The sequence below is a fragment of the Myxocyprinus asiaticus genome, chromosome 34 (genome assembly GCF_019703515.2).
Source record: "Myxocyprinus asiaticus isolate MX2 ecotype Aquarium Trade chromosome 34, UBuf_Myxa_2, whole genome shotgun sequence".
Lineage (NCBI taxonomy): Eukaryota > Metazoa > Chordata > Actinopteri > Cypriniformes > Catostomidae > Myxocyprinus > Myxocyprinus asiaticus.
The window spans coordinates 12,348,698-12,374,328 of NC_059377.1; the positions used below are offsets into that span (position 1 = coordinate 12,348,698).

Here is a 25,631-nt window from a genome sequence, read left to right on the forward strand (position 1 = left end):
TTTAATTAGTGGTATTTCATAAAAAAAATTAAAATAACATTTGTCATTATACTGAATTTATTATAAGTATTTTAAAAAAACTTGTTAAAGTAATCGTTAAGAGAAATTGGAATTGCTAAATTCCTTACGATTCCCATCTCTAACTGTTATAAATATTATCGTATAAAATACAAGTTGTGGATGATTTTAATTTACAGGTAATAGCCTAATTAGTCATATTAAGAATTTAAATTAATTGATTAAAGTATGTGACATAGAAGTATGATGGTATATTTTAAAATAGGTAAAAATACCTCTTTGGGGGGGCAAATATTGTCCTTTCATGGAAAAGTCAAGTTTAAAAAAAGTGGTTTATTACTTTATTTAACATAGCATTATATTGTCAGAGCTTACCAGCCATAAGGAGACAGATGATGCACATGGAGAAAGCCACCACCATGACAACAGGAAGCTGCAAATGGAGAAACAGAGAAATATAATATACTTAATGAATGACCAATTGTTTGTGGTGATGAATTACATTGTCAGGGCTGCATGGACAAATCTCTCTCTCTTTATTCATTATTTTAACACCCACTCTTTGTATTCTCTCTCACTAGAATTAAACACAGTTTAAAGCAAAAGTTCACAGAAAAATGAAAATTCTCTCATCATTTCATACAGGTTTGGAAGGTCATGAGGGTGAGTAAGTGATGACAGTATTTCCATTTATGGGTGGACTATCCCTTTAAGCAGTGTGGGAAAAGCACTGACCAATAGGAACTTCCAGTCCTTTTGCACATGAAGAGGTGTGAGCCCATCAGTTTCATCCACTGTGTAGTTTCCAAGGAAGAGATCAATGGAGTCCTAGGTACAAAGTCAACTACTTAAGACTCACTACAGCAAACAGTCTGATTGAGAGACATAACGATAGTGGATTCATACGCACTTGTCTGAACCCGTCTGAGAAATTGTTCTTGTAGTAACGGATCACTGAGTTCCAGCCATCCATTATCAAGCCCCAGTGCGTTCTCTGCCCGGTTCTAAGGTCAAATGTAAGGATATAAAGGAACACTTACAGAACTGCACATATTCTGAAGAAATTTTAAGGTCACTACCTGGTGAAGTCAGTTTTCAGAGCACCAGTTCCAGCATACTGTTTAGCACAGGCATTGGCGTTGTCTGCCCATGCTAAGAGAGACAGAAAAAAAAAACATTTTATACGTTTAGGTCCAAAACATACTCTACCCAAGTACGTGAACGCAGATACCTCAAGTTATGCAAGTACAATTTCATACGTCGTTGCTTTTTAAAATATGTCAGAGCAAAATTAATTACTATAGAACAACCAATAATCGTTTTTTACGTATGTTTTTGATTGATATTTACACCTTTCTGCTTAATCGGTTATAGCTTTTTAATAGAGTCTACCAATAAATGGTACCATCTGGTAGGTGTGTAAAGAATAGCGCCTAAAACACCATTACACTAATGTGCGTTCAGCAGGAAACAGCTGTGTTCAAAGGTAAAGTAACTACTACATTAAGGCTGTCAAAATAAAATTAGAAATTTGAATATTCATCGAATTTAAGATAATGCACATTCGAATGTTAAAACTGTGCATTCGAATTTTGGATGTGCACCAAGCACTGACAACTTCTGACCCATTGCATTCTTGAGTTAAAAAAGGGCTAGACGCAGCACAGCAAATACAGTTTAACAGAATGTGGGTGTCTCGAGACACGTTTTTAAAGGTTGAAGTTTGTTTTAACTTGACATGGCATCTGAAAATGTCTAGGTTACGTACGTAACCTCGGTTACCTGAGACGAAGGGAATGCGACATTGCATTTATTAACGCATATGGGGAGTGCCTTCCTACACGACCTAGTTGAAACCTCTCTACAATAATGCCAATATTTTAATATTGGCTATGGTGTTTGAGCCCCACCTGTTTTGGCGTGCAGCTGTCTGCTATAAAAGCAGGTGCACAAACACCATTTCCTCAGAATTTCTGACTGAGAACAAAGAGTGCATCGCTCGTACCTCAAGAACTCTGAGTCTTGTAGTGCAGCCAGCGTTCGCAATGTCTCATTCCCTTCGTCTCAGAAAACTGAGGTTACGTATGTAACAGAGACGTTCCCTTATGACTCAGTACACTTAACATTGCGTTTATTAACGCATATGGGGAAGAGAATCCCATCACACCGCACTACACGACACAACCTTCCAGAAAGGAAGCATGACACCGCAGTCTCGTGGGACGGCAACCGACATGAATATGCCTGTAACAGGGTAAAAGGGAAAGGAGGAGGTGAGAACCGGCTTGACAATATAAATAATATTTTAATAAAATAAAAAGACAAACATAAACACATGCAGGGCAGCTGCCCGTAACTCTCTCTCTTGAACTGCCGCCTCCGGTCGCCTTTATCCCTCTTGAGGGCTTGATTAGCCTGATTAGGGGCCGGGTGTGCAGCATCATGCAGCCCTTTCCGGTGAGGGGGGGGGTTGGGTGTGCCCTTCCGGCCACACCTGCTGGCAGGTCATCCCCACCTCTTCGGACCTAGGAGGGTGACAAGGGGTGGGAAAAAACAACAACAAAAAAATGAGAGAGAAAGGCCAACACGGAGCGACAGCGGGAGAGAGAGAGGAGAGAAAGAGAAAAAAAAAAACGTACTAGCCGGTTTTCCAATACACTGTAGCCTGGTCCTCGGCCACTCCTCCACCCTCTAATGGATGACAGCTGTGCCTCCCCGGGCAGAGCGGAGGCAGTCCTCCAGCCCCTGGTGGACGGAATGCCCCGCTGCATTTTTGGTGGACGGTAGGGGTCTCCTCCGCCCCTGGCAGTGGTTCTCCCGCTCCAGGCAGTCGGTCAGGAGCCCCTCCCGCTCACGGTCGGCGGTCTTCTCTTGACCCCGCCGTGTTCTAGCGGCCGGTAGGGGTCTCCTCCGCCCCTGGCAGCGGCCCTGACCTCTCCAGGCAGTCGGCTAGGAGCCCCTCCTCCTCTCGTGGTCGGCGGCCATTCCACCGCTCTCAGGCGGCCGGGCTCGTCTGTCCCCCGGCGGATGGCCGCAGCTGCTCCGTTGGGGTGGATGGTAAACTGATGGTAATCTCATCTCCTTCCTGGGATTCGGCACCAATGTAACAGGGAAAAGGGGAACGGAGGTGGCGAGTACTGGACAAAGCATCAAAGTAATATTTAATTAAAGAGAAACACACAAACTAACACATACAGGGCAGCTGCCTGTAGCTCTCTCTCTCCCGAACTGCCACCTCCGGTGGCTTTTATCCCTCTCATCGGCTTACCCGTTAGGGCTCACCACTCGTCCGCGTAATGGGACAGAGGGCAATTTGGTTTGCTCACTGTATGATATGATGCAACGCTCACTATAGGGAAGAGGTTGCACATAATGTGTGTGCTTTGAAGAAGAAAAGGGCTCTTTATTGAGAATATGTGAGCATCTCGTGCATCTGCAACGAGTGCTGTATTCTTTTTTGCACTTATTGCATTTTTTATTGCATTTATTTGAGTGCAAGACACAGAAACAACATTTTGAACAATATTGTGAGCAGCAATATTCCTTTCCCGACAAACAGCAGTGGGGAGATAGGGAACAGTGTTTTGTGTCTCCAATCAAGCCTTTTTTGGAGCAGACCTGGAGGGAACTGCAGGCTCTGCTTTCCGCTTTTGCTGTGCAGGGGTGTTTCTCCCACTGGCGTGGGGCAGGCGTTGATACGCTGGTCCTGGTGAGGCAGCAGATATGGGGCTTTTAGTCGGCCGCTGGCTCGAAACAGAGCAAGGCCGAACTGGCTGAGATGCACTCCGTTTTGGCATGAAGTGTTTCATAGCGTGTGACTGCTGATGAGTCGCGACGTAACGCTCAGCAAACTTATTCTCAGAGCCACCAAAGAGCCTGGCTGGAGACACTGGAGCATCCAACAGAGTGGGTTTTTCCTTATCACTAATTTCTGTGAGGGTCAGCCATATATGTCGATCCAGAACTGCCAGGTTGGCCATGGACTTACCGATGGCATGCGCAGTATCTTTCGTGGCATGCAGCACTAAGTCTGTAGCTGTGCGGAGCTCTGTGAACATCTCTGGAATGAAGCCTTGCTCATCCATTTGCTTGAGAAGCTTGGCATGAAATACCTGGAGCACCGCCACTGTGGAGTGCAGATCCAGCTTGTCCTGCCACTGAGTAAGCCTTTCCCGCCAGTGCGGACATTTGTCGACACGGCTTGGAAGGATGTATGGGCCGTGATTTCCATGCCCTGTTACTCGCTGAGCAGAGGTGTGCCGCAACCACCTCGTCCACAAGGGGAAGTTGGGCATAACTGTTTTCTTCCCCGTGATCCACATTAGAGAGGATGGCGTCACTGCACAAGCGGGCCGAGAAGGGCGCGCGCCAGGCAGTTCGTTAAGAACTACGGGGAAGAATGGGGCAGATTTGCGGGACGCGGCCGTTTGACAGGAAACATTCATCGAGCCGAGATTGTTCAGATTTCTCTGGGGGAGACCACTCAATGTGAAACTCTTCGACCACCCTTGTAAGGATGCGTAGCATCTCCCTGTCAGTGGCACGTGCACATTCCTCACCCTCGCTGGGGGGAGGGGCGGCAGCATCATCCACTGACCACTCGCCTGATGCAGCGAGAGACATGACATCGTCATTATTATCTCCAGCATCAGAACTGCTGAACGAGATGAGGCCGCATGCTTTCAGAAGGCCGGCGCTCGTCTCAGACATAGTGTATTGGAAAACATGCGCTTCGTGGAGATTGAGGGGCCCCGCCATGCCTCCTCATGTGAATCATCGAGTATCACAGAAGAGGCGGGTGGGAGGGCGCATGAGGCTGAATCGTCCCTCAGAACGAGGGCGATTCGTGAGCGAAGCGTCTTGAGACTCATGCCCTCACAGTGAGGAGTCTGTCTCCATGAGAGCTGTCTCTGAGTGGGCGTGGTCCAGATAGTAAATGCAGCTCTCATGCTGATCTGATGGCGGGATGTGCCCCTCGCACAAGGAACACTTACGGAACGACATCTTTAAAAGACACGAACACGTAAGTGACTCTTTTAGATATATAAATAAATATATATTTATATCACACAATATACAATGCACAATATACAATTGCTTTGTAAGGATACACAACACCTGCCGAAGCGTTGGAGAATCAGGATGCTAAGGCCCATTCAAGCGGCGAGGTGGTGTGATGTTCGTCAGAGCACTGCAGGGGAGCGGAAAGTCTTCCCATGAAGATTCCACCCACTGACTTTTGTATATCAATGGCGCAGGTATAGGCCTTCTAGACAAGAGATGATCGCTGTCTTGAAGAAATTCTGAGGAAATGGTGTTTGTGCACCTGCTTATATAGCAGACAGCTTTGCGCCAATACGGGCGGGGCTCAAACACCATAGCCAATATTAGAATATTGACGTTATAGTAGAGAGGTTTCAACTAGGTCGTGTAGGAAGGCACTCCCCATATGCATTAATAAACGCAATGTCAAATGTACTGAGTCATAAGGGAACAGCGCTCCTGCATGAGATGTGCAATAAACTACGACACGCAGCGAAATGGCCAAAGATGTCCATCTAGTGCAGGTTTTCATAGACAAACAAGAGGAAAACCATGCAGATGGAAGCAAACGGTGTGAACTGATCCTTTGGTGGAGGTGTTTGGTCATTGTGTTATGCCCTCTTATCAGTGTTTCTCAGCATAAACAATGCATTTTAAAATGCTGAGTCAGGAATAGTGTCTCGAGATCCCTGCTTTCTGTTTCATTCTGTTGCGTCTGATTGAACAGCCCCTGAGCTCAGAGTCTGAGCCATTTCACCACCGAATTCAGCCGAATATCACTACTATCTGGGGATATTACTACTATACACCTTTAAAGAATGAAAAACACTGTGGTATTCTTGTTATTATTAAGCCTGAGTCTGGGGTATACTGTGGCACTAGTGCAAAAAAAATAAAATAAATTTATATAGAGTTGTGCATTTTTTTCCCCCTCTTTCTAATTTTTACTTGACACTTGAGAATATGAAATGGCTAAAATCTTGTTTAGATATTATTTTATGCACTTTAGTTTAAAATGCAATGCACTTTATGTTCTTTGTAATACTGTATAACACGGTGCAGTTTGGTTTAGATGTACTTGTTGCGCCCTCGTGTGGCTTAGGAAACTAATTAAATTAGAATTTAATTTGAATTTTGGTCATATTTAAGTTTCTCAGGCTTGTTGACAGCCCTATACTACATATTGTTAACTTAATGTAATTTTGGTCACAGTGCAGCCAGAGCTTTTAACAAAATCCACTCATGCAAAACTCCTGACATCTTTAAAGCAATAATCACATGAGCAAGAGTGCTGTATGTCCACATATTAGCACAGCTGCGATTCAGCCGTAGGCATGAGGCCACAGGTAATTACAGCCGTGCTGATAAATGGACAATACAGCATGATTGCGAGTGTAACAAGTAAATGAAAAAGTAGGGAAAAACTAAGGACTGTCCCAAAAAAACGCTTGTGTGTGGAACTACTTTCTTACGCCACAGGGTCTGCGGTTGCTATTTCAAAGATGCACCCAAGCCTCTGTTACTAATTCGAAAACCACACTTTAGAACTAGTAACAACAGCTTGGGCTGTTTCTAATAAGTAACTGGAGTAACAAGGACATGTGTGTGTGTATGAGAGAGAGTGAGAGAGACTGAGTGTGTGATTACCTGCGTCTGTTAAAGTGATGAACAATAATGCTGCAGCTGTTAGTTTAACTCTATTCTTCAGCTGTAGTGTGATAGTAATCCGATACAATCATGGAGTGATGCTGCCATTTGTACTATCAGAATTATCCTTCAAGTATTTCACTCACATTCAAGTGTTCTGTTTTCAGAGAGAAAACATGGTGGACGCCAGTTTCATTTATTTTGACAACGACACAAAAAGCGTTCTCTCCTCCGCGATGTTGAAAGTTTAAGATTTCTCCCAACTTGGAAACTTGTATCAAGTAGCTGCCCTGAGAGTGTTGGATTACTCCGTCTGTCAAGACTTTCAGCTGTGAATGGCAGTAATGCTGAAGCTGTTTGTTTAACGCTATATCTCAGCTATAGTGTAGTAGTAATTCAAGCGATCATGGAGTGAGAGACATATCCGGATGACTTCAAAGAAATATGAGCACTGACTGACGACACACAGTTTGTCAAAGTCAGCTCAACTCGCTCATAGTACACACAAGACAGTTTTTTCTTGCACCCTGCTGGCTCAAATCTTTAATGTCACAGGAATGAATGAAAATTCACACATCTAGCTGCTCTTACACATCTGCACACCTCTTATACGTTAGTTTGGAACGCCGCAAACACAAGCGGAGTGATACAAACAGTAAACCGTCACAGTGCTGATGGTGTGAGCTATCAGCACTGGTGGAACTCCTCAAAAACATACATATAATAGGGTAATGGTCGACCTCTATTAATGACTTAACACAAGTATGTATAACAAAGTATGTATAACAAACTATCTATGGACATTTTTCTCTTTTGGGTCAACAATGGGCATGGTGAAACAGTTTGAAGAGAATCATGCTGAGTAAGTTACGCATACACATTTGAACTTTATCGTCCCTTGAGCACACAGGTTTGTTACCACCACAGTAACGCAATAACGCACATAAAGAGTATACAACGGGTCCATGCACATGCAACGTATTGTCCCAAACATTTGCAACTGCATTTGCGTACAAAAAGTATGTTTCTGGCATTATTATCAATGACAGGTGTGTGTTACACACCATTTTTATAAATCTTCTCAAAGTCAGCTTGTTCCTCGATCCTCTGGCCCACATGGAGGACACTCATCCTCTGAAACCAAATACAGTTCAAAGTGAGAATATGTATCCATGCCAAAGATGCATAAAGTGTTTTTCTATTTTTTTTTTCTATCAGTCCTCACTGAAGAACATCATTCATGGCCAATCAACATATCTGATGTTTAATATACAGTTATGTGGAGCGGGATTTTGGACCAGTGAGATTTCACTTTGAAAAAGCACAAACATATACTTGCACAAGAACTTCAAGGAGCTTCTTCAGTGTGCCTGATATCAACATGCAGTGGCACAGATGAGAAACATCTTTATATCTGGTGTTAATGGGGGTATAGACTCTTGTGATGTGGTCTCACCTGTAGCTGGTTCTGTATTGAGCGTCTGGCCAGCAGGCTCTGAATGACGTTGGTGCGGTCCAGGCAGTCCATACAGTTACTGCGGAATGTTCCGGACTGCTCAGACAACACCTTCCCGTCTGAGCTCAGCATGAAGTACCTGCAGAGTCAGCGTTGATGAATAAGATCAAAGCAGACCAGTTATCAGATTAGAGACCACAGTCATGCCTACATAACATCATTACACAAATCATACTTTCCATCTGCTCCTCACAGAAATGTTGCCTTTGTGACATGGCACACTTGGTAAATATGAGCAAAGAAGGCTCTAAATGTCTTTATTGTTTATCCTTTTGGTCTTTCATTCAAAATATTCACACACATCCATCCTCAAATTGATATCAAACAATGGCAAACACAACACAAGTTTTACCAAAACACTTTTTTCTCAAATTTATGTGTGGCACAATTATTGGCACCGTTGTATTCAATACTTTGTGCAATCTCCCTTTGCCAAGATGACAGCTCTGAGTCTTCTCTTATAATGCCTAATGAGATTGGAGAACACCTGGCAAGGGATCTGAGACCATTCGTCCATACAGAATCTCTACAGATTCTTCAAATTCAGAGGTCCACTCTGGTGGACTCTCCTCTTCAGTTCATCCCACAGGTTTTCTATGGGATTCAGGTCAGGAGACTGGGATGGCCATGGCAGAACCTTGATTTTGTGCCCAGTGAACCATTTTGTTTGTTTTGGATCATTGTCCTGCTGGAAGATCCAACCAGGGCCCATTTTAAGCTTTCTGGCAGAGGCAGTCAGGTTTTGATTTTTATCTGTTGGTATTTGATAGAGTCCATGATGCCATGTATCTGAACAAGATGTCCAGGATTTCTGGCAGAAAAACAGCCCCACAACATTAAAGATCCAGCAGCACATTTAACCGTGGGCATTGAGTACTTCATCTCTGTGTGCGCCAAACCCTTCTCTGGTGTTTCCTGCCAAAAAGCTCTATTTTTGTTTCATCTGACCATAGAATCCGGTCCCATTTGAAGTTCCAGTAGTGTCTGGGAACTGAAGATGCTTGAGTTTGTTGTTGGATGAGAACAGAGGCTTTTTTCTTGAAATGGTCCCAAACAACTTGTGGTGATGTAGGTGGCGTCTGATTTTAGTTTTGGAGACTTTCTGACCCCAATATCCAACTAATTCTTGCTATTCTCCAGCTGTGATCCTTGGAAAATTTTTGGCCACTCAAACCATCCTCCTCACAGTGCTTGGAGACAATATAGATGCACATGCTCTTCCAGGCCGATTTGTAACATCTCCAGTTGATTGGAACTTCTTAATTATTGCCCTGATGGTGGAAATGGGTATTTTCAATGCTTTAGATGTTTTCTTTTAGCCACTTCCCATTTTGTGAAGCTCAACAACCTTTTGCACACCATAACTTTATTCTTTGGTCTTATCCATTCTGATGGATGATTAAGGGAATTTGGCTTGTGTATTGTCATATTTATACCCCTGTGAAAAAAGAAGTCATGGCAGAACAATTTCATGTTCCTAGTCACCCAGGTGTACAAAAAAAAAAAAAAAAATTTTTAAATATGAATGGGAATATAATTCAGATATATTTTAAAAATCATAAGAATTTCTCCCCAAGGGTGCCAGTATTTTTGGCCACAACTGTATGAAATATTTCCAACAAAAGGTGTAGATATAATAATAGAATTGAACATTCATACCCAAACTCATCTTGCATTTCAGAAACTGCGTCAACCAGAATCTGTAGGCGATGCCATCTCATCTTACTACATTCTCTGTGGAAGTCAAAGGCTATGTACCTCAAAAGAGATGCAAGAGTCATTACACAGTGATATTTTAGTAGCAAAAGCCAACAAGAACATAAACAACATATGCATGCATCTATTTTAAGCTCAGTAATACATAGATATTAGGGGGTGTTTGAATCCCTAACACTTAAGTATGAACAATAGTAAGACTGATGATTGTAATAATAATGTATGTACAGTATAAGGAAATGGTTCAAGTACTTGATCGGTCTGTTTTCCATGCCGTTGACCATTTTGGCAAAGGCCTGTTCAAGGGGCAGTTCAGATCCTTTCTGATTGACCTGCAGATAAAGAAGTTATCTTGAACAATCTCCTCCTTGACCAACAACAATCAAACTTTTCAGAGATATTTCCCCACAAGTAGACAAATAGAGTTTATTTACCAAGTTCAGAATCACTTGCTTTCCATAAATGAGAACTTGCGACTCAAAATGCCTCTTGAAACCGTCCATCTGCAAGCGTAAGAGATAAAATATTAAGTAGGTTCTTCTCTGCACTCAGACTTGTAATGGAAAAAATTACAATGTTATAAAACCGTATTGCTGCAGCACACCTCAAGTAGACTTACGTGATTGATTTCAGAGCTTATCTGTGGTTTGGGCTTGTACCTCAGGTTGGGTCTTTGAGACCAGAAAAAGGGCATGGAGCCACGCGTCTGTTAAAAAGGCACAAATTAAATAGCTGAATTTTGGGAAGCCAAAGACCCGATTTTCAATAGCGGTGTTCACCAACCTGCACAAAGGAGGCCCTGGCATTATTGTACAGGACTATCTGTTCTGTCTCAACGAAGTTAGCAGCATGTCCCTCCGAGTCAATGCCTGAGGTACAGGGGAAAATGATGATGAATTAGGCAGCAAAAAGCACTGTGTGGATTAATGCGTGTTTGTATACATCTCACCTCTGACGTAATATCGCACCCCGGCTCTAAAGCAGCTCCGTCTAGAGATGAGGATCCATTCAAACACCTTCCCATTAATGCAGCACGGCTTCATCACAATAACTGATACAATGAGTTGAGTATACACTATTTATAAACAATTTTACCAATCACTAGGGCAACCTGAAGTTAAGTATCTACCTGAGAGGAAGATTTTCTGTGCATAACGACTTAAATTTCAATCTGTTCCTGACAAAAAGCTATCATGGGGCTTCAGAATACTTGAAATATACTCCACATTTCATATGGACTACTTTTACTGTTCTTTTTGGATATTGACAGCCCCCCATCTTTAGAATGTGAGGAACAATGAGGATGAGTAAATGCTGAAAAAATTTGGCTACACCAACAACGCAGTTCACTTAAAGGGATAGTGAAAAATTAAAATTCTCATCATTTACTCACCCTCATATCATCCCAGATGTGTATGACTTTCTTCTGCTGAACACAAAGATTTTTTGAAGAATATTTCAGCTCTGTAGGTCCTCACAATGCAAGTGAATGGTGACCGGAACTTTGAAGTTCCAAAAATCACAAAGGCAGCATAAAAGTAATCCATAAGACTCCAGTGGTTTAATCCATGTCTTCAGAAGCGATATGATGGGTGTGGGTGAGAAACAGATCAATATTTAAGTCCTTTTTTTTACTATAAATCTCCACTTTTACTTTCACATTCTTCTTCTTCTGTTTTTAGCAATGTACATTCTTCGTGCATATCGCCACCTACTGAGTAGGGAGGAGAATAGTAAAAAAGGACTTACATATTGATCTGTTTCTCACCCACACTTATTTTGTTTCTGAAGACATGGATTTAACAACTGGAGTCTTATGAATTACTTTTATGCTGCTTTTATGTGATTTTTGTACCTTCAAAGTTTTGGTCACCATTCACTTGTTGCATTGTAAGGACCAACAGAGCTGAGATATTCTTCTAAAAATCTTTGTTTGTGTTAAGCAGATTAAAGAAATACATAGACATCTAGGACGGCTTAAGGGTGAGTAAATGATAAGATAATTTTCATTTTTGGGTGAACTTTCCCTTTAATCCTACATTTTCCGAATATTTTGGGCACTATTTACAACTAAACTGTAAACCACTGTCCAAAATGAGTTATGACTGACTATGGTCTCTTAGACTATGATCTGTCCTGTGACTGACAGGTTAGGCTCGAAAATGCTCAGATTCAGAGAAAACAGTGTGTGAGGATATTTTAAAATCCACATATGACTTTACAATCATAAAGCTTGGCGTATTTACTGTGTTTTGCTTTTGTGGGACAGTAAGACCACATTTGTGTACCAAACCATCACATAAGAATCCAAAGAAACAAGCTTTGTGATTTCCATCCAAGGCAAAAACAAAAGGGTAAAGCATCCATAAATATATTAAATAAGCATGAATAACACTTGTGAAATCTACCATTGACATTAGCTGAAAGGATACATCCATGGATGACAGGAAAAGCAAACTTGTGGAGCTGAAAAGGAGATCATGTGAATTGCTATGCATCATTTTCTCACATCAACTACATAATCTATAGTTATGTTGAATGCTATACACTTTAGTGCTATGTTTAGTATATACCTCTGGCTGTGCAATGATTTCTCTTAAAAGGTTTCCATTCCACATGAACCTCTGGTCTGCCTGAAAGGAGAGACAATAAAAAGAGATAAAGCTATTCTTTCAATCTAAACAAGTAAAATACACGACCCATGGAGTCAAATCAGCCTGTGGGATGATTTGAAAATTTTATGCATCCATTTTTTACATTAATAATGTACTTACTGTATAATAATTATGTTAGCTACAGCAGGACAGAAAAGCGTTGCGTTGCACTGAACTTGATGGCAAAAGCGGTAGAGACTCTTTTAATAATGTGCGACATTCGGCACTCAAGCTTTTAATCTGAAACTGAATCTATGGTTGACAGAACAAACCAATGAAAAATATTAAAAGGGTTAAAAGGTGAATTTCTCAACTGCTTCCAATATCCATTAAATGACTGTTAGATAAAGACCATCTATTAGTTTTCTCTTTTTCTCATCAGTATTATTTTCTGATGAACCCTTTAAGCTCTGAGTGTTCTAAAAGATTTTCTGTTTAAGTGGCATGCCAAAAATTAAAAGCTTATAACTATTAATGATATAGCATATGATAAATTCTGAGACTTTCAGCCTAAGAAACTGCTGAAAAAAATAAATAAAAATAAATTTAAAAAAAATTGAGCCAAAAATGTACTTTTTTCTTATTTTTCTGATTTGACATTATATATCTCAGGGTGTAAATAAGGTAGCTCCGAAAAGGTGCTTTTGTTTTGTTCCCAATCATGTCACCTGTAACTGAGTAAAATGTTTGGTTGATACGACAAAGCAATCAAAAATATTTATGTTGTCCAAAAGCCTCTCCAAACAAATAAAACATAATAACTGCACATAAGAACCAATTACACATGCAAATACAACTTCTTAAGGAATGCTCTCTCTCCAAAGAATGCAGGCATGAGTAACAAGATCTCATTCAGTTCCATTCTGTGTCATTTGAGTCATCAATGAGTCTGTGTCATGTACTTGGCGCCATCTCCTGGTGGCCATATGTACTTGGAGTGAACAAACCTCTCTGCCCCTATTTGGATGACTTCCACCTCTGGTTGCAGCAATCTGAATTGTAATACGATTGGTTAGGTGTTCCATGACGCTGGACATTCCGATGATGTCACCTGATCCAGGAAAGCTAACGTGTTTTTTTTAGCCAGATAGCAAGATGCTGGATCACAAGATGCTGTGTGCACATTGTGTTTCGTATGGGTTATCTAATGATCTATGTATCTGATTATGTTGTGTGTGGGCTAATTTTAAAGATAACCACCTCCTTTATGTAATAGCATGTGATAATTTATGTTCCGTTTATTTTTTGTGAAGCGAAAACACAGCATATAAGCAACACCAGTTTACATGCAACGTGTATGTTAAAGAAATAGACTTAGCTATTACTCGATATATTTTTGTCTGTGAGTAAAACAAATAGTATGGTTGTATTCTATTCTTTGAGCTTTCCAGTGACATATGAAACATGGCTATTGGATCACTTTGATGTTTTTACTGATTTCAATAATATATGCAGTGCAAAATTATTAATAAATTATCAAAACGGAACACTTCTGATTTGTCTGAAAATTTCAAAACACTTGCTCAGTTTTGGTCATAATGCCTACATGCATTGTAAAGTAGAGCTTCTAAGCTTTTAAACAATACCTATTTTGTGTTGGTCAAGACTGTAGTTATTCATCTTTTGATAATATGTTTTTTCTCAGCAGGCCAATATTAATTACCAATTTGAGATGCAACTGTAATATAAAGGGGCTCTGGCGAATGAAATTACTAAACTCCATGTGCTCCCTTTTGCTTTACCCCAAAATTAGTTATTAAAGTAACATAAGGTTAATTCTGGACTTTAGAAGCAAAAATGCTATAAACGTTTTGTCCAATCCAAACCCCTGACCTAATATGAGCGATCTTAATGGCCTCAAAAAAGCAAACATGCTCAGGGAGACTGAACATACACACACTTCACTAAAATAGCCAAAGTGTCACAGTCAGTGGTTATCTGATAAATACAGAGAGGAAAATAAAGACTTGTGTGCATATATCATAAATCAACCGCGATATCAAAAACCATGCCATCAGTCAGACACAAAAGTAGTGCACAAACTCTACAATATCACAACATGATGTGAGGGGGAAACAGCGTGTGCAACAAGAACAAAAAGTGCCTTCCAAATCTAGCTTACAAAGAGCACATCTCCAATGATATCAGTAATATAAATGAGGGACGTTGTTTAAAAATGAGAGGATTAGCCTTCTGTATAAGACAGGTGATTAAAATCTGCACCCCGCTGTGTTCTCTATTTCTCGCTCATCTGCCACGGAAACATCAAGCAACTCTTGCTCTCATTCATTATAAGGGCTCAACAATAAGGAATTTTTTCTCTTCTGCTGGTCTGGTCAGGTGCGGCCGGTGATTTAGATTTTCACTCGCCCTGCCAACATTTGCATTGGCTTGTCACAAAAATTATACATTTTATTTTTTGGAAATGTATTATATGCTGCATATTTACATTTTATTTTTCATTTAATGTTAAGCTATCGTTACATTAAACTTTACTATAATTTGCAATTATAGCTGAAAATTACATAGCTATAATGTAACGACAGCTAGAGCTGGGCGATATGGCCAAAAAAATATCACAATATTCATTGTACATTTGGTTCCACATCGATATTTATCACGATAAACATTTCATACCATTAATGGGGGAGGAAATGCATTCCACATGTTTGTTAGTCCTCAAGAATGAATGCAAATATAACTTTTTTGTGTACAAGTAAACTCCACAGGGTAAGCTCCATTTTAATTTGAAGTTCAAGAAGTATACTGAGTTTAAGACTTAATCCTACATAAGGTGTGTGACCTCTTTTCAATGAAATTTCGCCAATTTCAGCAGTTACAGAAACACTCAAACCAGCCCATCTGGCACCAACAATCATGCCACGGACGAAATCACTGATATCAAATTTTTTCCCCCATTCTGATGGTTGATGTGAACATTAACTGAAGCTCCTGACCCGTATCTGCACGATTTTATGCGTTGCACTGCTGCCACACGATTGGCTGATTAGATAATCGCATGAATAAGTAGGTGTACAGGTGTTCCTAATAAAGTACTCAGTGTGTAGGTCTGTTAGTCTGACTTCGCAAAAATCTTTTTAGTGTTTACATGACATTTAAAAAGATTGATTATTGAAACCAAACTTTTAAAGTGCATGAAAACATACTCACTGACTCCTCCCTACTGTTAAGCCCTGATTCTTATCACTCTTTCTCTTTTGTCTTTCATCTACTCACCCGCTCCAGCAGGCTCATCTCCTGGAAGTCGGGGCTGGTGTTGGCCAGGCGCTGCTGGGTGTGCGTGAGGTCATAGTCTGTGCTGAAGTAGAAGCCGTCTGTGTTGAGGACACTGTTGATCATGGCCAGAAATGTTTTGTTGTCTTGCATCTGTGAGAGGGAAACAGACACTGAAAAACTTTATATACAGTAGACCAGATTTGAACATTTTATTAAGATGATAATGCAAGAAATAGCTATAATGATAATAATAAAATAAATAAACAAACAAACAAACAAGGTGCATGTTCGTGCTAATCTTGCTGCTACAATGCTAGGGTATTTTGCGTGGTTGCTAGGGCATTGCTATGTGGTTGCTAAGCTATTTTGAATGGTTTTAAGTTTGTTTGGGTGGTTGCTAGAGGCAAACTCAAAAGAGCCCACCCCCAAATCTCTATGCCATTCTTGTCTCTATAGATTAAGTTTGGGTCCCCTTTGATACTTGGCTGAAGGGATGTTCAAATCCTTAACCCCAAGTATGAGCAACAACAGTAATAGTGATCGAGGAGGAAATGCGATTCAAACCCGAGCCTCCTGCATGAGCTCTAGGCCTCAATGTGTCTGGTGTGAATCCATAGGCCACAGCTCCGACCAGGGCTCTGACTTAAAAGCTGATTTTACAAGTTAATTTTTTTTTAGTTTGAAGCCTTGCAGTCCGGGCCAATGCATAGGATGCTATAAATTAATCCACAACAATGCCTCAAACAACACTCCCAGCAAACGTACTTTAGTAACTGCATTCGTTCTTGCTAAAAACAAGCAAGGTTTTGCTACTCGTGCATGTGCCAACTAATCTCCCAGCTAGCTGGCTCTGGAAAAGGAGTGGAACAGGATCAACCTAAATTGATTCGTCCTTCCAGAAGAATCTCTGGACAGCAGAAACATTTACTTAGTTTTGCTAACAACAAACAGTGCAGTTCAGACTGTAAACTTCCTACAAATTTCTAAAAGTAGTATTTGAGCCTGTGTGAATTATGTAATGATAAACATTGCAAACTGTATTACACAGTGTCCGAACTAAGCGCAATGCGATTCCAGCATTTATCGCTTTGTCTGTCCAAACGGAATGTGATAATGTTGTGCCACACAGCACGAGCACAGAAAATCAAAATATATTTGATGTTTAGTGTAATGTTTTGAGAAGCGTGATTTTGGACTGCCAACAATAGAAACCAAGCAAGCAACGAAATGTTGTGACGCAACTGCTGCTTTTTACTAATGGAAATGAAGGGAACAAATAGCTTCCATCACTTGTTGCTACATTATATCATGTTGTGTCTAGTTAAGGTTTGAGCATTTTTCCTCTTTAATACAGGACACAAAGTCTTCAATATGGGACATTTCGCCATCAGACTGGCCAGCTAGTTATTATTTTAGAAATACAATTTTTTATTTTGCATTAATAATACAATTTTATGGTATTGACGCTGACTACCACCCCTAGAGTCGCGAATCCAGTGTGTGCTGAGTGACTCCAGCCAGGTCTCCTAAGCAACCAAATTGGCCCGGTTGCTAGGGAGGGTAGAGTCACATGGGGTAACCTCCTCGTGGTCGTAATTAGTGGTTCTCGCTCTCAACAAGCCACGTGATAAGATGCGCGGATTGACGGTCTCAGAAGCAGAGGCAACTGAGACTTGTCCTCCACCACCCGGATTGAGGTGAGTAACCACGCCACCACGAGGACCTACTAAGTAATGGGAATTGGGCATTCCAAATTGGGAGAAAAGGGGATTAAAAATATATCAAATTTTATGTAACTCAGTAATATTTGTGTCCATGTTCGTGGATACCTAGTGGCATAGATGCAGCCTGGCGCAAAAACTAAAATTTTCAGTTACCAATGTCACTGTAAAATACGCTATTTGCAGTTAGCCATGATTAACTTATTCCACAAGTGAAGACGTCCAATTACAGGGGATTATTGTGATAAAACGATTAATATTCAGCTAGTTATATGATCTCAACATGGCAACGCTCATGAAAGTGTGCCCAGCACCATACAGTATGTAGTCTAAAGCAGCTTTTTCTTCAAGGCCACGTCCACACTAATACATTTTTGTCTGAAAATGCATTAATTTTTGCCTCTCATCCACAATAGAATGGCATTTTTCTCAACTGAAATGCACAGATGCTTTTACACGAAGCAACTAACAGTGCATTCATGCTATACATTTTTATAAATTTGTGTGTTCCCTGGGAATTTAACCCATGATCTTGGCATTGCTAGTGCCATGCTCTACCAGTTGAGCTCTACCTTCTACCCTCCTTATGTGAATGTTCATCAGTTTAAACATATTTTTCAAAAATCATAATTTGTCACACTGGAAATGTAAGGTCAAGCTAAGCACATTGCATTGGGGGTTATGAAATTCAAAAGATTTTTGTAATACTTTGTTCAGTATCAGACAGACAATTCATGCATAGGTTATGTAGAGAACGTGTTCAAACTCATCACTTCCCAAAATTAGGGTGGACAACAGATTAGTAAATTGGTGGAATCTTCATGTCAGTGCCTCATTAGCAAGCCAATTACACTGCAGTACCTAGTGGCCACTTCACATGCCCTTACATTGAACACTGAGTAGTGTAGAGCACTTTATTGGTACAGTTGCTTCAGCTGCAGTCAATTCTTCTGTGTACTTCCAATGTTTCACCCCCAGTGCATCCAAGGTCAGCATTTCAGCTCAAGTCCTAGCCTTGTTAAATAATGCACCAAGTATGCAACAATGTAATGAGATATCAGTCTCTGCCAAGCATGGGCTCATATGAAAAATTTACTGTACGAGTAAGCCTCGTTTTCACTAGGTGAGAGTGCTGTTCTTACAGCGCTTCTGAGTAAAATATACATGGAAAAAAGGATAAACGCTCAAGGCAGGAAAGTTTTACAAATGACATTTATAGCCCACTTTCTAGCAGAGGTGTCACAAACATCAACATTTGATTGAAAGTTGCTGATAGGTTTGATTACCTGAAATTCTGTGAGGTGCAAAATGGTCTTCTTATAAGAAATCACATCAAACTCCACCGCTTTCCACACAGTGTGGCCAAACAGGTCGCCCACCTTCCTCTTCCTGGTAATGACTATGAGGTACATCCCTGAAGAAAGAGAAAGACAACACATCATGGTGATCAACTGAATAAGTCACACGATAATTGTTCCGAATTTCGGAAATGTGGAACCTACCAGCCACCAGTCGAATAGTTCCCATGATTCCACAAATGGGCCTGGTAACGCCAGATGGGGGGATGTCTTTAATACCTTTAACAAGAGAAGTCAAAAATATTTGCACTATATAGCAGGTATATTGCAGTTTTTAATTTTGTTTTTATTCCTATTCTATTTTTAATTTGTCCATTATAATTTAGTTTAGTTTTCATTAGTTTTTACTTTGACTGCTAGTCTTACTTTAGCTTTTTCTAGTTTCAGTTTAGTAAGGTTTTATTTATTTTTTGTATTTTAGGGCTGCCAAAGTTAATGTGTTGAAACCATTTAAATATGTTTATTGGCAGGGGGCCTGGGTAGCTCAGTGAGCAAAGACGCTGACTACCACCCCTGGAGTTCGCGAGTTCGAATCAGGGCATGCTGAGTGACTCCAGCCAGGTCTCCTAAGCAACCAAATTGGCCCGCTTGCTAGGGAGGGTAGAGTCACATGGGGTAACCTCCTCGTGGTCACTATATTGGGAATTGGACATTCCAAATTGGGGAGAAAAAAATAAACTAAAAATAATAATAATAATAATAATAATAATAATAATAAGTTTAATGGTGTTAAATTTCTCAGGGAAGTCTAGCGTTATCACTATTTAGTGGCATTCTCATGTTTAATTAAGGTAGGTGGTAAATGTTTCACATTTTATTTTATTAAATTATAAAATTTTACTTCAGTTAACGAAAAGGCTTTCATTTTAGTTTTGCTTACCAATAATAACAATGCTATACAGATGGAAGTAACCCATCTAATAGTTTATGAAGATTGTACTAAATGTACTTCTCTTCTCCGCTTCAACCAAAAGGAAATGTTGAGTTTGAGTTCAAAGAACAAAATCTTAAACAAGACAACAGTAACTTCCTCAATGGCAGTAGTGATAAAATGTAAATTTGCAAAGTTTAAAGGATTAGTTAAGCTCAAAACAGCCTTCAAAATCTTTTCATAAAATTTGACAGGTTTTAAATATTTTTTGTTGATTTGTACTCTAAAAGACGTGAGGCAAAATCATGTGAATATCACAAACTATGGTGCAAAAATGGACCCATCATTGCAAAGACAGACACTGAAAGCCATATGAATAGAGATCAGTGCATTGGGATATGTTGAGTCATGTGAAAGGGACTTTTGGAATCAGACATTTAAAGTGTACTAACATCGCAGAGAAATCATGGCAGCTGTTTGGACTGTTTCTTTCTCCATTTTAAAAGCAAATGTACACTCAAAATGAAAATAAAAAATTCTGTCATTATTTACTCAACCTTTACTCAAACTCATATGACTACTTTCTTCCGTGGAACACAATAGGGGAATTTTTTAAGAGTATCCCGCATGTTCTTTTCCATATAATGAAAGTTAATGGGGACTGGGTGTGTCAAGCTCCAAAATGCCAATAAAAACGCACCACCAAATTATCTCTGAAGGATCATTAAAGTAGCCTATATGTCTCATGTACTATAGCCTAATTCAAGTCTTATGAAGCCAGGCAATAACTGTGTTTAAGGAACAGAATGAAATTTAAGCAGTTATTTACTAATGACCTTCCCCTCTGCTGAAGCTCTGAAATGTATTAAGAAAGTTGTATGAACTACAAAAATGCCGTGTCAATTGCATTATCCATGCCAAACACCATTGGTTCTCGCTTGTCGTGTGACCAAATGCCATATCTGATTTAACAGCTGTAGCAGAGGGGAAGATTTTAGCTAGATAATAACTTACATTTTGGTCCCTTCATCACATAAAGCTACCATATGGCTTCAGAAGACTTGGAATATTCACAGATGAGCCAAAACATTATGATCACTCACAGGTGAAGCGAAAGATGGTAAACAAACAATCAGTTCTCATAGTCAACGTGTTGAATGTAGGAGAAATGGGTAAAGACCTGAGCGACTTTGACAAGGGCCAAATTGTTATGGCCAGACGACTGGGTTAGAGCATCTCTGAAACAGCAAGGCTTGTTGGGTACTCCCAGTCAGCAGTGGTGAGTATCTACCGACAGTGGTCCGAGGAGGGACATACCACAAACCGGCGACAGGGTGTTAGTCACCCAAGGCTCATCAATGCGCAAGGGCAACGAAGGCTATCCTGTCTGGTCTGAACCGACAGATGGTCTACTGTGGCACAAGTCACAGAAAATTTTAATGATGGTTACGGGAGGAATGTGTCACAACACAAAGTGCATCGCATCCTGCTGTGTTTGGGGTTGTGTAGCCGCAGACCAGTCAGAGTGCCTATGATGACCCCTGTCCACCGTCGAAAGCGCCTACAAGTGTCGGAACTGGACCTTGAAGCAGTGGAAGAATGTCGCCTGGTCCGACGAGTCCCATTTTCTTTTACATCACGTGGATGGCCGTGTACCCGTGTGCTATTTACCTGGGGAAGATGACAAGCCGGTGGAGGGAGTGTGATGCTCTATGCAATATTCTGCTTCGGCCATCCATGTGGATGTCAATTTGACATGTACCACCTATCTAAACATTGTTGCAGACCAGATACACCCCTTTATGGCAATGGTATTCCCTGATGGCAGTGGCCGCATTCAGCAGGATAATTTGCCCTTCCACACAGCATATATTGTTCGGGAATTGTTTGAGGAACATGATGAAGGTTTGAAGGTGTTGCCCTGGCCTCCAATTTCCCCAGATCTCAATCTGATTGAGCATCTGTGGGATGTGCTGGACCAACAAGTCCGATCCTTGGCGGTTCCACCTCGCAACTTACAGGACTTGAATAATCTGCTGCTAATGTCTTGGTGCCAGATACCACAGGACACATTCAGGGGTCTTGTAGAGTCCATGCCTCGGTGGGTCAGTTATAATGTTTTGGCTCATCAGTGTAAGTCATATTGACTACTTTTATTGTGCTTATCTTTTTGACCACATTCACTTTTATTATGTTACAGAGCAGGTAAAATATTCTAAAGAAATTCACTTTTTGTGTTCCACAGAAGAAAGTCATATGAGTTTGGAACAACACGAGGGTGAGTAAATGATGACTGAATTTTAAATTTTGGGTGAATTATTCATTTAAAATAGAGAACTAGGAAATAATCCAAATAGCTTCCATGATTTTTCAGCAATGTCAGTACACCATGAATGCCTGATTCCAAAAGTCCCCTTTACATGTCTAACCATAGCATTTGTATGACTTACCCAGTGCCTTTGCAATGATGGGTCCAGTTTTGCACGATAGTTTGTGATATTCACAGGATTTGCCTCAAGTCTTTCAGAGTACAAGTAGTAACAAGAAATATCTAAAAACTGTTAAATTGTGATGCCTCTATTTCTTTTTAGTCATGCACATAAGTTATTGAACTAATTTAAATTCACAAAAATCATCCAGAGACAGTAATGTTTTGGGGACCCATATACAATGAGTGCTCTTTTCCTTTCTGTGATTTATCAAAGCAACTACCAGGAAATAGTTTTTTACTAATCTCAAATACATGTTTTCAGTGTTTATTGTGTACACTTCCCACTTTCTTGCTACCTAGCAACCTTTTAAAAAAAAAAAATCACCCTTCATGATGCTGTCTACAATGCTTTTCATGTGGCGGTCAAACGGTCATGACACTTGCATGACTGGTGAGTTGAAGACCTGACCCGAGTCATGTGAGAGGTCATAGCGGTCACTGCTGATCAAAAATGGGTCATCTGATATTAGCTGCAAATAGCGTAAGGGTGCTTTCACACTTGGTTCCACTGCGAGTTAGATTCCACCCTCTTCCCTTGCCCCCGCTTGTTTCTTTTCACATTGTACTGTTGGGCCTAAACCCCAGAACAATTGCACCCTTAACTTGATTACCAGCGAGTACTAGTAGCAGCTGTTTAACACCGTAACTTGGGTAACAACTCTAGATAAAAAGACACCAGTTTCACTGTTTTCTAAAGTTTTGTCCCTTTGAATTTACCACCAATGGATTCGCTGATGTCATCAATAGTGGTTCACTTCCTTGTTCAAACTTATTGCATTCATATCACCAGCGAACCACACAGGAGTTAACACGAACCCAACCACAGACCACCTTTTCAAGCAAACTCGGGTGTGGTTCGCGATGTGCATCCAAGTCTGGAAAACAGGTGAGGTGCGCTCACAAAAAGCTGGTGTGAAAGCACACAAAAGCTTAAATTGAGCCTGTTGTGAGAAATTACATGGAAAAAGAGGCATGGTCTTCATTTTTAATCAGATCCTACCTGCAAGGGTAATCTCGGTGGACACCCTATCAATAACCAGAACGTCATTAGCTCCATCATCACAGGCCTCAATGTAAAACTTCTCAGGTGTTGCATGCCTATGAAGACAGGGAAGCCAAACAGGATGGAAAATTAGCAGGCAATCAATAACCTTAAGAATTACAAAGGTAATGAAAAGAATATGAAGTATTATGAAAAGATCAAAAATAAAACTTTGTAATGAACATCATATGCTGAAGACTTTGTAGTATATCAAAGAAACAAAACAACTTCAAATTCATCTTTTATAAACTTCTCTCTTGTCTCAAATCATCTCGAACAAGCAGATTTTCAGCAGTGTTCAAATAAATCACAAAACCTACTAACGTTCTTTTCACTTTTTGTTAAGCATATCTTTATTTTTTCCTCTTGATGGAAATTTCAAGCACAGAATTATCAAAAGTCACTCCATCATGCAAGTATTAACAGTATGAAGTTTTGAGAGCCTGTTTTAGTAACACATCCTATGTGCGTGTCCTACTTTAATAATGGTTAGAGTCTTCCTTCCTCTCTAAACTGCAGAGTAACCACATTTTTCACAACTTGATGTGCAAGCAAAATCAATCAGATCAAATCACTTTATTGTCACACAGCCATATACACAAGTGCAATGGTGTGTGAAATTCTTGGGTGCAGTTCCAATCAACATAGCAGTCGTGACAGTGATGAGACATATACCAATTTACAATAACATCAAATTAACACAACACAATTTAAACATCTGTTATACACATAATTACACTCAACAATATACAAATAATAACATACACTGTACAGTATACAATACGCACTATATAGATACACATTATTCAATAAAAATAAAAAATAAAAATATATAAAAAAGTATATATAGAATGTACAGTATTGTACTGTATTGACATTCAGGCTGTCGGTTGATAGTCAGTTGTTAAGAGAGAATATAATAATAATAATATAATTTATGACAGTCCGGTGTGAGATATAAGAGTAAGGGTAATAAAGTGCAGTGCTGATGTATTTTGATTGTGGGAGATCAAGAGTTCAGAAGTCTGATTGCTTGGGGAAGAAGCTATCATGGAGTCGGCTGGTGCGGGTCCTGATGCTGCGATACCGCCTGCCTGATGGTAGCAGTGAGAACAGCCCATGCCTCGGGTGGCTGGAGTCTCTGATGATCCTCCGAGCTTTTTTCACACACCGCCTTGTATATATTTCCTGGAGGGAGGGAAGCTCACCTCCGATGATGTGTCTGGCAGTTCGCACCACCCTTTGCAGTGCTTTGCAGTTGTGGGCGTTGCTATTGCCGTACCAGGCGGAGATGCAGCCAGTCAGGATGCTCTCCACAGTACAGGTGTAGAACCGTGTGAGGATGTGGCAGTTCATTCCAAACTTCCTCAGCCGTCTCAGGAAGAAGAGGCGCTGATGAGCCTTCTTCACAACGACTTCAGTGTGGATGGACCATGTGAGTTCCTCAGTGATGTGGACACCCAGGAACTTGAAGCTGCTGACTCTCTCCACCGGTGCTCCATTGATGGTGATGGGACTGTGTTCTGTCTTTTCTTCTGAAGTCCACCACAAGCTCCTTTGTCTTACTGACGTTGAGGGAGAGGTTGTGCTCCTGACACCAGTGTGTCAGAGTGTGCACCTCCTCTCTGTAGGCTGTTTCATCATTGTCAGTGATCAGACCTACCACCGTCGTGTCATCAGCAAACTTAATGATGGCATTGGAGCTATGTGTTGCCACACAGTCATGTGTGTACAAGGAATACAAGAGTGGGCTGAGAACACAGCCCTGCGGGGCTCCAGTGTTGAGGGTCAGTGATGAGGAGATGTTGCTGCCTATTCTAACCACCTGGCATCTGCTTGACAGGAAGTCCAGGATCCAGGTGCACAGCGAGCTGTTTAAGCCCAGAGCCCGGAGTTTCTCATCTAGCTTGGAGGGCACTATGGTGTCGAATGCTGAGCTGTAGTCTACAAACAGCATTCTCACATAAGTGTTCTTTTTTTCCAGGTGGGAGAGAGCAGTGTGTATTGTAGATGCAATGGCATCATCAGTGGAGCGGTTGTTGCAGTAAGCAAACTGCAACGGGTCAAGAGAGAGAGGCAGCACACAGCAGATGTAATCTCTGATTAGTCTCTCAAAGCATTTGCTGATGATGGGGGTCAGAGCAACAGGACGCCAGTCATTTAAGCAAGTTATTTTTGATTGTTTTGGAACAGGCACAATGGTGGATGTTTTAAAGCATGTGGGGACTACAGACAAAGAGAGGGAAAGGTTGAAAATGTCCGTAAAAACACCAGCCAGCTGGTTCGCGCACGCTCTGATGACGTGGCCCGGAATGCC

At 40.8% G+C, this 25,631-nt stretch overlaps 1 protein-coding gene across 1 annotated transcript in view; it reads right to left on the minus strand.

Moving 5' to 3' along the window:
• The window catches only part of LOC127425218 (phosphatidylinositol-3-phosphatase SAC1-A-like), a 38,063-nt gene that overhangs the window by 3,231 nt on the left and 9,201 nt on the right, over positions 1-25,631 (minus strand). The window contains exons 2-19 of the mRNA XM_051670939.1: positions 23,273-23,370; positions 19,055-19,129; positions 18,839-18,966; positions 15,832-15,981; positions 12,514-12,573; positions 12,373-12,406; positions 10,890-10,991; positions 10,724-10,809; positions 10,560-10,646; positions 10,375-10,443; positions 10,193-10,272; positions 9,884-9,982; positions 8,165-8,303; positions 7,773-7,842; positions 1,098-1,170; positions 929-1,022; positions 754-846; positions 394-451 (exon numbers count right to left, since the gene is read on the minus strand). Coding sequence (XP_051526899.1) covers positions 394-451; positions 754-846; positions 929-1,022; positions 1,098-1,170; positions 7,773-7,842; positions 8,165-8,303; positions 9,884-9,982; positions 10,193-10,272; positions 10,375-10,443; positions 10,560-10,646; positions 10,724-10,809; positions 10,890-10,991; positions 12,373-12,406; positions 12,514-12,573; positions 15,832-15,981; positions 18,839-18,966; positions 19,055-19,129; positions 23,273-23,370 — 1,595 coding nt within the window. The remainder of the gene's footprint in view (positions 1-393; positions 452-753; positions 847-928; positions 1,023-1,097; positions 1,171-7,772; positions 7,843-8,164; positions 8,304-9,883; positions 9,983-10,192; positions 10,273-10,374; positions 10,444-10,559; positions 10,647-10,723; positions 10,810-10,889; positions 10,992-12,372; positions 12,407-12,513; positions 12,574-15,831; positions 15,982-18,838; positions 18,967-19,054; positions 19,130-23,272; positions 23,371-25,631) is intronic.